The 12,249-nt window shown below is 35.2% G+C and overlaps 1 protein-coding gene across 3 annotated transcripts in view; it reads left to right on the forward strand.

Annotated features, from left to right (window-relative positions):
• Positions 1–12,249, forward strand: part of LOC150110247 (transcription factor E2F5-like) — a 152,762-nt gene that overhangs the window by 55,527 nt on the left and 84,986 nt on the right. For all 3 annotated transcript variants that reach the window (XM_090392363.1, XM_090392372.1, XM_090392382.1), the window contains exon 5: positions 3,392–3,640. In XM_090392363.1, coding sequence (XP_090248489.1) covers positions 3,392–3,640 — 249 coding nt within the window. The remainder of the gene's footprint in view (positions 1–3,391; positions 3,641–12,249) is intronic.

Below are 12,249 nucleotides of genomic sequence, written 5' to 3' on the forward strand. Positions count from 1 at the left end.
TACTGCTATTAACCAAATTCTTAAAAGTCTTTCTATAACACACTATAAGAGGAATTGTACAAAAGTATTGAACTTACAAAGGCAATTGTAACAAAGGTAATCTGTATCGCACATTCAGTCAAAAGTCTTGCACAAAAAGTTCTTTCATCTAAGACAGTTCTTTCATCTCAGATTTCATCCTCAGGAATGTCTAGCTTCAGTAATATCTCATCGGGAAAATAGCGGACTGCGGTACTCATTCAGCTCCGGCACAAGGTTGTTTTCCCACGGCGAAAAGAAAAACTTCCGAGCGAATCTGCCTCGGGTAATTTACATCACCTTTTCTCCTCTGCTTTGGCTCGCCAAAAATGCCTGGACAACTGCTGTCTCCAATAGCTCGAACTGCTGCCAACTCTCAACCGGATCCCTCTCTCTTTGGCATCTGGAAGCCTTTCCTTCTTCGGCAACTTCTGGAAACCTTTCCTTCTTCGGCAACTTCTGGAAACCTTTCCTTCTTCGGCAACTTCTGGAAGCCTTTCCTTCTTCGGCAACTTCTGGAAGCCTTTCTTCTTGGGCAACGTCTGGAAGCCCTTTCTCTGGCCTGGAAGCTCCTCTTTGGCGATGACTGGAACCTGGAAGCCCCTTATGCTTCACTCAGTCTCCTTGTATTTTGAGATCTCGTGACCTTGCACTAAGGTTAGTAAATCCCGAAGAATTCGGCACGACTCTTTTCTTTTAAGTTTAACCCTCTCTTTGTTCTCCTGCGATCTTTTGATCGTATTTTGCAGGGTGGGGAAAGTTGTTTCTAAAACTAGCAGACCTCTTTGATACTTTGCTTCTCCTTTCGGGGCCGCGGCAACTTCTCTAAAGTTTCCACGTCACTCTTAGATACTATCTTTAAAGGTGTTAGCACAGCAAACAACTCTTATATACAAAACTAGTAAACAACTTTTCCCGCACTCTTACACATAACTATATACATATATAAATATAAGTAGTTTGTTAAATTACAAACTACTATAAGTAGTTTGTAATTTAACAAACTACTTATCATCATTTGATAAACAGAACTGCACAACAGTTTTGACTTCTGGCCTTCTTATAATTTTCATAACTGACATCATCCTTATGCATATGGTATTCCTTCCACATCTTTTTCTTATGAATATCTTGCTTAATAAGATTATATATCCATTTCACTCCTACCCTGTTTATTCTTTGAACTCTAGGGTTCCAATATTGCAGCATTTAATATTTTTAAAATTTTCAAATTTAAATTTTTTAAATTTGAGATTTCTGAAACATGCATTGATTAAGAGATTTTAGATCAGAAAAAGGAACTTTTTCAGGCTGAAACTCCAAAGGAAATTTATGTCAATCATAACCTCAATTCACAAGTGAAGTGTAGGGCAAACAAAGTATAATTAGGTCACAATAAACTACTTTAATTTTCAAAAATTTAAGAAAACTATTGATGGATGAAAATAACCTTAATGCTAGTTCCTCATCATGCTAACTCAGAGAAAAAAATTTTCTCCAAAATCAATAAGAAGGCAACATGCTGAAGATGAGGATGTAGTACTATTTTACAACCATTTTGATTTTAATCTACTAATTACTTCTTCTGAGGGCGATACAAAGAAAGTTCATAAACAGAAATCAAGTGGTCAGCCTCATTTAAGTACAGAACAAGAACTAATCTCACCTACAATTTTTAATTCAGTGATATAGAATACTGAGAACATAATGCATCATTCTAATAATACTGTGCATACTGATTCAAAGATATCTCAACCTCTCATTGCATCAAGAAAGCCATTACTGCATAATCAAGGACAATTAGGAAATGGAAAGAAAACTAATTCTTCTAATGCATTGCCCCTATAATTTGAGATCACAAAAGGCAGAATTTTTTTTTTAAAATTCAAAGTGAGGTTTTTCAGCATTTAGTTTTAAAATAATAAATATTTACATAAGTCCAAATTCTTACAATATTCCTAATGCATTAAGAAAGAGATGAAGAATTTTAAAGATACGACATACCTACTGTCTTGAATGTAATGTGCTAACTCCTTTGCAAATAAGCAGTATGGACCTTTCATCGATTGTGACATCACAAGTCAAAGGAGGCATGCCTATATGCAGTCATCTTATTCATCTTTATTAATCCTCTGACTATGAAAGGGTGAGATATAAGCTTTACATAATAGGGAAGAAAAAAGAGGAGGGGAAGGACAGAGGAATTTTAGACAGAGAGAGAGGATAAGAAACAAATAATCAACACCTTTTGCTGAAAGAAAGTATTCGGACTAAAGAAAAGTGGAAAGTGAACTGTGCTGTGAATGTTGTAGTTATAATTTGTAAGTCCTGTAGTTTTGGTTTTAAGAACTCCAAACAGAGACAGTATGTTAGAAAGAACATGCTGTGAAGATTTTATAGCTGAGACATAGATTTTCCCCTTTGACTTAAATTTTGAAAATAGCTCTTCACCTGAAGTAATCACTCAGAGATGTTTGGAGCTGCAAAGAATTCTCCAATTGGTATTTCCTCTCATGTAATATTAGCTAGAGAGCCATCCATTCTTTCACTATAAAAGAAGATGGTGAATTTGTATGAATTTTGTCAGACAGTATTTAGTGTCAAAAGGTTAATGATTATAGTCTGACAGACAAAGAAAAGTTCATTCATGGAAGGTTCATATGTATATATAAAACTAAATAATAATGCTTTGCAGTAAGCAAACAATGTGTTGAAGTTAGTTAATACTACTTAAGTAAGCAATTAGTTAATCAGTTATAGTAAAATATGTTAAACATATTGTTTTATGTGGTAGACCTACATAGAAGTTAACGTTATTAATTAAAGTTACTATAAAGATTTACATATTGCAGTGTACTGTGAAGTCTAGTTTAAGTAGCATTGTTGTTTCTAAACTTTAACTTTTTAATCTTTGTTAATCGTTAAATTATGTAACATGTGTTTATATTGATTTGTGTTTTTTTTTAGCATTACTGAGTATTTACTGAAGTCAAGAATATCACTTGCTCACCTTAGTATTTGCCAAAAAGAGAGGCTGTTACTGTCAATCATTGGATGGATCTTTTTCCTTAACCACCTGAGCTCAATAAGCAAAGTTGAAGCAATTGCTTCAATAAGCAAGGTGATGATGCTTTCACCAGGTTGTGTTATCTGCTATATAGGTATATGCTCAGTAATTGGGAACTAAGTTCTTTGATGTAGCGATTTCATAACAGAATTGTTATGAAATCGCTACTTTTAGACATATTAACTTATATCAGACTACTTGCAGTATAAAATTTCATTTTTTTTATTCATATAAAATTTATTTTCTTTTGCGTATTTTTTCTATATACCATCATATTTCATTATATTTTTGTTATGCAAAACTTAGGTTCCTCCTCCAAAAGAATTATTTACCAAAAGTCTTGAAGTAAACAAGGACACTAAATGCTTGTCAAATAGAAAAAAAATAATAATCACATCTCCTATTATTGATAAGCATAAGAGGTCAAATGGACAGAATGAAAGCAGCACAATTAAATCTTCTAACAGCCAGAAAATTCAAAGAATTAAAGAATCACCCAGAAAGAGAACTCAGAGAAAGTCTACAATCAAGTTGCACAAGTATAATGCTAATAAGGTAAGTGATTTTATATATTTAATATGTTTTGATTTATTACTTAAGTTCTTTGGTTTAACAATTCAATATTTCATAGAACAGTGAGCACATTGTTCATTTCCTGATATGTACCTGAATAGAGTACATATCAGGAAATCATAGTATTATATAATTAAGTTTACATTATTTCTAGCTATTAGCAGTGCTCTTCCAAGTTAGTGTGTTATTGGTCAATTTTTGTGAATGGATTGTTTGATCTTGTATTTCAGTCTTATAAGGCACTGCTAATTGTCAATCCACTTAAGACCTTTGTGTCTTTTTCTTGCTATTTTCCTGTTTTGCTAACCTTTTGCTCTTATTCTGTTTAAGTGACCATACTACCCTGCATATATTCCTGAATGCTAATGATGTCAGGTTCCATTTCAGTATCTTCTATTTTAATATGATTTGGCTCCTGATCTCAAAATTCTCACATCTGTGATCTTTGATCAAGTGTTTTTTTTTGTTGTTTTTTTTTTTCTAAATCAATTCTTAGATCCATAAGTTAAAATTAGTTTGAACCTTGTTTTGTATATTGATAGTTTTGGCTAATTTCTCTCTTGTCCCATGCAAATATATTTAGCAACTACATACAAGAGGTTTGCTTATTCCGTTTTCTATTTCTGCATTTATCTTAACTAAACACTGTCTAAATGACCCAGATGCTTTACTTTTTCTAGGTTTACCACTGAGAATGTAGTTGATGTTTTCAGGATTATTGCCTGTTTTGTAGTTTTTTCTTTTTATTGCTGAATTTCATACATATTTGTCATAGCAACTCTTTTAATTTAGTTAGAGCCCTGAAGACTGGTGGTGATGTATTTAGGAAGATCACACCATTAAATTCATAATGTAGTCAACTCTTCCTTTAGTGAATTCATTGGAAGCAAATATTCATCTATAATGAGCTAATGTTTTGGTTTTCTTAGTTATACTGAGAGTTGACTAAGAATTTGATGGTGTGCATGCATGTTGTCTCTCTCTCTCTCTATGTATATGTGAATTGTTTGTATACTAAGGATATCAGTTTTGCTGATATTTCCATAACTTTCATTTTTATACATGTTTTCATGAATCTTCATGTCTCTAGAAAGGTATCAGAATGTCTTTTTACCAATAAAAAGGAAATTTTGGAGAAAAAAAAAAAAGAAGTAAATTTTGAATAATTGCATAATTACATAAACATATTTACTGATGGATTGGTATGCACAACATGTAGCCTCTCCCAGCCAAGACATCTTTACCTTTTTATGGTGTTGCATGTTTCTATATGCCTCAAATATAGTAGAAAAAGTTTATAGTAGAAAAACTCAAATTCGTTGAGTTTTTCTACTATAAACATACATCCTCAACTTGGAAGAAATGCTAACTAGGTCTACATTAATGACTTTATTCTGTTGGTCTCCAGTTACTGTTCGTCAATCTTCCCACTCCCTTATATGCAGTGCAGGTGACACTCTTCAGGGGGCATGTCAAACATGATATTAGGACCAAGAGTTTACAAAATTGATGTTTCTCAGAGAATTCTTACTGAGATACTTAGCAATCACTGAAAATATGTGCACTGTTGCTTACATCAGAAGTTTCCAAAGCACTGAAACAATGATGCACTAAACAACTTGCCAAAATTCGTCACTACATAAGCAGGATTAAGAATGTTTTACTTATTCATTTTGTGATGTTTTTACTATGATAAAGAGGGTCACATCACAAAGAATTGTTCCTGTGCTTCCAGTGACACAGAAACAGATATACTAACTCAAAGAATTAGAAGCAGACAATTAGTGCAAAGCATAGTTATTAATGATAAATAGAAATTTGGAAAATGAATCAAAAATACTAACCTCAGAGCTGACAACTTCCAAAATTTTACACGAAAAAACAACTGCACCCATGAGTACACAACAGCTGAGGAAAGAAGCAGTTCTGTTATTGGGTATTCATCCTTATCTTGGGGAATTCTAAAACTAATTCCTTCTGGTGAATAGATGTCCCATATAATGAGGCAGAAAGTATGCATGGATGTGATATCCTAGAAGCTGAAGGTGAACTTCTGCACACTCAGGGATCTTTAACTACTAGACAATTTTTTTTTTTTTTTTTTTTCATGTGGAAGGCATGAGATAGTCTTTCTCATAAATTAACAATAGCTCAAATACATGACAAGGATATAATAAATTTAGTTTAATCCTTTATCCAAGTATGAGCAAACAAAGTTTGCACCTGAAAATATCTTCAGGACTGAATCCAGAATAATTTAATAAAAAAAAGGTGGCACACCTTTTGGCAACTCCTATAGGTAAATATGACCTTGCACTTGCTTCTGCCTGGTATCTCCAACTCTGGGCCTGGCTCCCACTGAAGAGACCTCAATAAAGGTCGAAACTAGTCTGGGTAGTGGCCAATCCCTTAATGCATAACATTATACATATCCGCAAGGAGATGTGTTTTGCATTATGGGAGATACTGGGATAGTAAAAATTGCACCATCTTTGCTACAAGTTGCCCGGTGTTGTACTAGCTACCCCGGTAAGGTAGTACAACACCATGTTCAGTCCTGAAGATATTTTCAGGCGCAAACTTTGTTTGCTCACACTTGGATAAAGGATTAAACTAAATTAAGGGTCAAAGCTGTATAACTGAGAGGAGACCTCCACATAGCCTTTAAACGAATGCGGAGAACCAACCAGGGCTTCTGACCTAATGTTGAATCCTCACCTTCTCGTGGTGCACCCTGTTGGGTATATACTTGGATACTGAACGAACGAGGATGGGCTGGCAATTTGGGATTTAGCCAACCATATTGTATTCCTATTGGTTAAACCAAAATAAAAAAATGATGGTACAACATGACAAAATTTCATGTCGGCTAGGGCATCGCCCGGTTAAACAAAGACCCCCCCCCCCATTGTTTTCACCAGGGAACCAGAGCAAACAGCGGAAAGTCAGCTATTGGAACAAATCTGAAAACACACCCCAACTCAACATCACCAGAGTTAAAGATCGGTACTATCAACATAAGAAGCCTGAATAGCGAAGAAATGAAAGACAAAAACTGGTGAGATCTTCCTGAGCAATAAATACAAAATGTTATATTCAGGCAATGACAATCAAGAAAAAGAAGATGAGGCTAATCTCCTTGAATGGCAGTCAGTCTCAAGTAGAGTAATGTGGGCAAATATGAGAATGGGGAACTGGACAATGAGACTTATTTGTGCCTATGGCTCCACAGAAGGTTCTATTAAGGTAGAAGTCGAGGAATTTTTTGAGGCTTTAGAAAAAGCCTCAAAAAAATCACACAAATATAACTTACTGTTTCAATTTATCCTTGTTATAGAATCTGCATAGTTCAGCCAGCAAAGACAATACTGGGTTCCACTCCTGTATGAGATGTGAAGAACCTTTATAAAGGGCTTTTGCCTGAACATGAAATGGCAAGTCTCATATAGAAGAGCAGGGTTTCCCTCATGGAAACTAGTTTTTTATCCCATAAAATAAGCAAACCAGTCCACAGCTAATAGACAGGATACACTGTCCTCACAGCCTTGGTTGCTTTGGCCACAATTCAAAACCACTACAAACAACCACAACCTCCTTGTGATCTTGAGATATGAATCAGTGATGTGAATTCATTTTCAGAACAGGACGATGAGTACTTTTTTTGCCAAGAACAACTGGTTAGTATATATTACAGCTGTTCAGAGAAAGAGAGGGAATAGTATGCGATATTTTCCTTTTGGATTTATTAGTAGACCATGGTTATTCATAAATATACAGTTGTTGACAAGTTTCACCAGCTAATTCTGTCTGGCTCCTTCAGGACAAGAAAATAGGTACACTAATGTTTACTGGTAAAAAAGGAGAACGGAGTAACAACAGTTGAATTAATTAAAATTGAAAATGATGCAGAACATCAAGAGCATGGAGTCTTTGTCATTGTTTGTTGATCGTATTTTATAGTTTTCCGCAAAATTAAATTATGCTAAGCTTAGTGAATTTATTAAGCTTTTCCAAATGTCTTTCAGTATCATGCCTTGATTTCTGTTTAGATTATCTCCTGTCTGGAGTACCACTGCAGCTTCTTTAAAATTTCTACATCTGAAATCTTCTTCAATGTAAGGAATGCAGCTGTTATCCCAATCGATGAAGTGGTTCAAAATCGAGAAATGATGGGTGGGCTAATCCTAAGGTATCTGTTCTGTTGTTGTTGTTGACATTCCCCATATGTTCTTTTTTTTGGATTTCTAGGCTTCTTGATGTTTGGCCTATATAATTCAGTCCAAAGGAACATGGGATGTTATATACACCTGCGTACTTGTAGAAGGCAATATTGTCCTTAGGAGATCTTATATTTTTTGGGTGACCATTGCTAACTAGAGTTTGAGATATGAGAGAGAGAGTTCATCAAGAAGATCTTTTACTTCTGAGATAATATTTGCTGCTCTATTTTTAAGCATATGTATAATGCTAAGTTTTTGTGCATGTTGGTTAAAAGATTTGAAGTGCAGATAACGTCCAGTGTCTGTAAGTTTGCGGTAGTTTGTGAGCTTGATTTGTCCATTCTCTTGCTTTTTTTTATCAGTGTATCTAGAAACGGTAATCGATTGTCATTTTCCAGCTCTAACATGAACTTGATTTTTTGGTGGAAAGATTTATTTTTTTAAGGAACTCATGTAAGACATTTTCTGCATCTTTCCAAATAATGAAGACATAATCTACATTATCCCCACCAGACTAATGGCTTCGGATTTAGTTTGGAGAGGATGTCAGCTTCTAGTTTTTCCATGAACAGATCCACGCAAGGAGGTGACAAGGGACTGTACATGGCTAAGCCATCAAGTTGTTCAATACATTATATTATTTATTTTAAAATAGTTTGATTTGAGACAGTGGTAGAAAACTATAAAATGCGATCAACAAACAATGACACTCCATGCTCTTGATGTTATGCGTCATTTTCAATTTTAATTAATTTAACTGTTGTTACTCCATTCTTCTTTTTTACCAGTAAACGTTAGTGTACCTATTTTCTTATCCAAGAAACCAGATAGAATTAGCTGGCGAAGCTTGTCGACAACTGTATATTTATGAATAACTATGGTCAAATCCAAAAGGAAAATATCTCATACTTAATGTAAAGTGACCAAATATAAAAAGTTACAATAAAGAGAGGGTATCTTTGCTTTCTTCCTCAGATGTAAGGTAAGGTGCACGTGCAAAGGATGTTTACTTTTAAACAGAAAAGTGATTCTCTGTATAATAGTTGTGCCATTTGAATAATGAAATGAGCACACTCAAATGCTCTCAGGACTTTGTAAAGGTATTTGAGTTCTATTCTGGCTAACAGCATTGATTGCAGGAACTGTGTACTTGTGTACTATACATCCACATACACACTACCTAGTAGAGGGCCAGCTGTGATAACTGATCTGCAGATATAGGACCTCTTTTATCTCTCTTCTTTCTTTGTTGAAAATGGTCAAATGGTCACAAGTATAGCTGAAGTTTTTGATTGTGATTTTGCACTCTTGTTCAATTTTAGAAATATGATCCCATATGAAACCCAGGAGTTTTGATGCCACAAAATTCTGCTATGGCAAATAAATATTAAACACATGAAGAGAATGGTGATATGGTTTCAAGATGGATGCATAGCCTAGTAGGCAGGGATCAGTGATGGATTTCTAAGCTGACCCTTCCTCCAAGTGGTTGGTGAGTTAGGGAGTGAAAAAGTTTATAATGTCACTCTGTTCATTTCACTGACAGTTAGGATTGAACAGATATGTGTTTTTTTGTAGGATTATTATCTATGTGATGTCTTGCAACTGTTTGAGCACTAGTTTACTGCATAATGAAGTAACATATATTACTACATTTAGAGGCAAAATGCCTCATGACACCATGGGTTGTATAATTGGGAGATGAGTTGGTTTTCCATAGTACTGGTTCTAATATGTTTCCAGATCACTAATTTTAAGTAATATATGTACTTATATCTTACTGACCTGTGCTCTATTCTCTTTGCATTTTATTTTTGAGTACAAATCATAGAGCTAAGCATGAAGATCCTTGTGATGTGTTGAAAGTTTATTTTTCACTCTTGGTTAGACTATAAGAAATTTAGTCATCATCATCAAATTCCTGCCATGTACCTCAAGGGGTGTACAGGATATGATAGTACTACATGAAAAAAATTACATCATTACTAACTTCCTATCTACAATTTTCCTCCAAATCAGTCTGTTACTTGTCAAGACTCCAATATTATCATTATCAGATCTTATATTTCTATCGTCTAAGGCACATTGTACCGTATCAATCCACCTATATCTTGGTCTTCCTCTGGGTCGTTTTGCTGCCAACCTGGCAGAGAACACTTGTTTTGCTAATCTTTCCTCCCCCATTCTGTTTAAGTGACCATACCACCTGAGATTAGCTCTGCTAATGCATTCCTGGATGCCGACAATGTCAAGTTCTTTCCTAATATCCTCATTTTTAATATCATATTGCCATTGATGCCATCTGTTCACACCTCTAATCTTTCTCAGGACTCTCATATCTGCAGTCTCTAGTCTTTAGTCAAGTGTTTTACTTCTGACCCAGCTCTCAGATCCATAAGTTAAAACTGGTTTGAACACCGTCATGTATACAGCTAATTTAGCGTTCCGACTAATTTCTCTCTTATTCCATATGAATTTATTCACTTGACTTCCTACCATACCAGCTTTGTTGATGATGTTGTCTATTTAATTTACCATCTTCAGTAAAAATCGTGCCTAAGTAGCTGAGATATTTTACTTGTTCCACAGGTTCTCCATTCACAACACATTTGACATTTTCAATGATTCTGCCTATTTTCATTGTCTTTGTCTTTTTATTGCTGACGTTCATACCATATTTATTACAGCAGTTATTCAATTCAGTTAGAGAATCTTGCAGACTTGTAGCAGATTTATTTAGAAGTATAACATCATCCACATAAAGCAAAGAGCTGACATTAACGTCTCTGATTTTGATATCATGTTTAATACCACTTTCCTTCATAATGTGATCCATATAGATAATGAATAACAGAGGGGATAATGTAAATCCTTGTCTCACACCAGATTTAACATTAAACCATCTTCCTGTACTTCCTTCAATTCTAACTGCTGACTTACAACTCAAATAAAGACTAAGTATTGCTTGATATAAATTCCCCATAACTGTAGCATATTGAATAGATTCTCTCTTGGCACCTTGTCATATGCCTTTTCCAGATCGACAAAACTTAAATACAGATCTTTGTTATATTCCTATGATTTCTCAACTATTTGTCGTCAAGTGAAGATCTGATCCTGTCAGCCTGTATTTTACCTGAATCCAGCTTGTTCTTCACCAAGCTTTTCTTCCACAATCCTTCTCAACTGTTTCTCAAGTATACTTGCATATATCTTACCAGGAACACTCAGTAATGAAATACCTCTGTAATTCTGACATTCAGTTTTATTTCTCTTTTTATATATAGGTGCTATGAGAGCTCTACTCCAATCATCGGGAATTCAATCCTCTGTCCAGGCCTTCTGAATTATGCAGTGCAGCCACTGTAAGACTTTGATACCACCATACTTCAGCATTTCTAGTCGAATATCATCTACTCCTGCTGCCTTTCCACATTTCATGCTTTTGATGGCTTTTTCTACTTCAAGTATGGATATGTATTCCTGACTGCATGCCTGGTCAGTGTTTTTTACCACTGTTCTGTCATCACTGCTTATTTCATTTAGCAATTTTTCGAAGTAATTACTCCATACTTCAAGGATATCGTTTTCTCCCATTTTCATGTCACCTTATCATATCTAACTCCTTTTACAGCACTCTTTCCTCCATTTCTAGTGCTTCTTCAACAACCTCCAGAATATTTTGCCACCTTCTTGATATTTATTTTCTATGTTCTTGCCAGTCCTCCCATGACTTTTGTTTAGCTAGTTTTACACAGTGTTTAGCTTTTTTACATTTGTCTCTGTATTCTCTCAGAGCACAAGCTGACTTATTTGCCAGCAACTTTTGATATGCTTTCTTCTTTTCCTTTTCATCAGAAACTTTAAGACAGCAGTTTAGTCTGTTTCTGTTTAATATTGTGATCTCCGTCACCACCTTCTTGATGACAGAAAGGTGGTGATGGAGGAGGTGAGAGAAGATGCGCCTTGGACAATGTTTTATGCAGATAACATCTTGCTGTGTGCAGATTCAAGAGAAGAAGTGGCAGCTAAATTGGAAAGATGGGGGAAAGTAGTGGATGAAAGAGGTATGAGACTGAGCAGAAGTAAGACAGAGTATATATGTTGCAAAGTGGACGGCGGCTAGGAGACAGATCTGTAGCTGGAAAGAAATGTCATCAGGAAGGTGAGAGACTTTAGATACTTAGGTTCAACAGTAGAAGAAGATGGAGGGGCTGAGAAGAAAGTGAGATGCAGGATACAAGCGGGTTGGAGGAACTGGAGAGAGATGGCTGGAGTGCTATGCGATAAGAGGGTGCCGATCAATCTTAAAGGCAAAATCTATAGGACAGTAGTGAGGCCAGCTATGACGTATGCTATGGAAACTGGCCC

Source organism: Typopeltis vanoorti, chromosome 1 (genome assembly GCF_054136105.1).
Source record: "Typopeltis vanoorti isolate ZY-2024b chromosome 1, IOZ_Tvanoo_1.0, whole genome shotgun sequence".
Classification (NCBI taxonomy): Eukaryota; Metazoa; Arthropoda; class Arachnida; order Uropygi; family Thelyphonidae; genus Typopeltis; species Typopeltis vanoorti.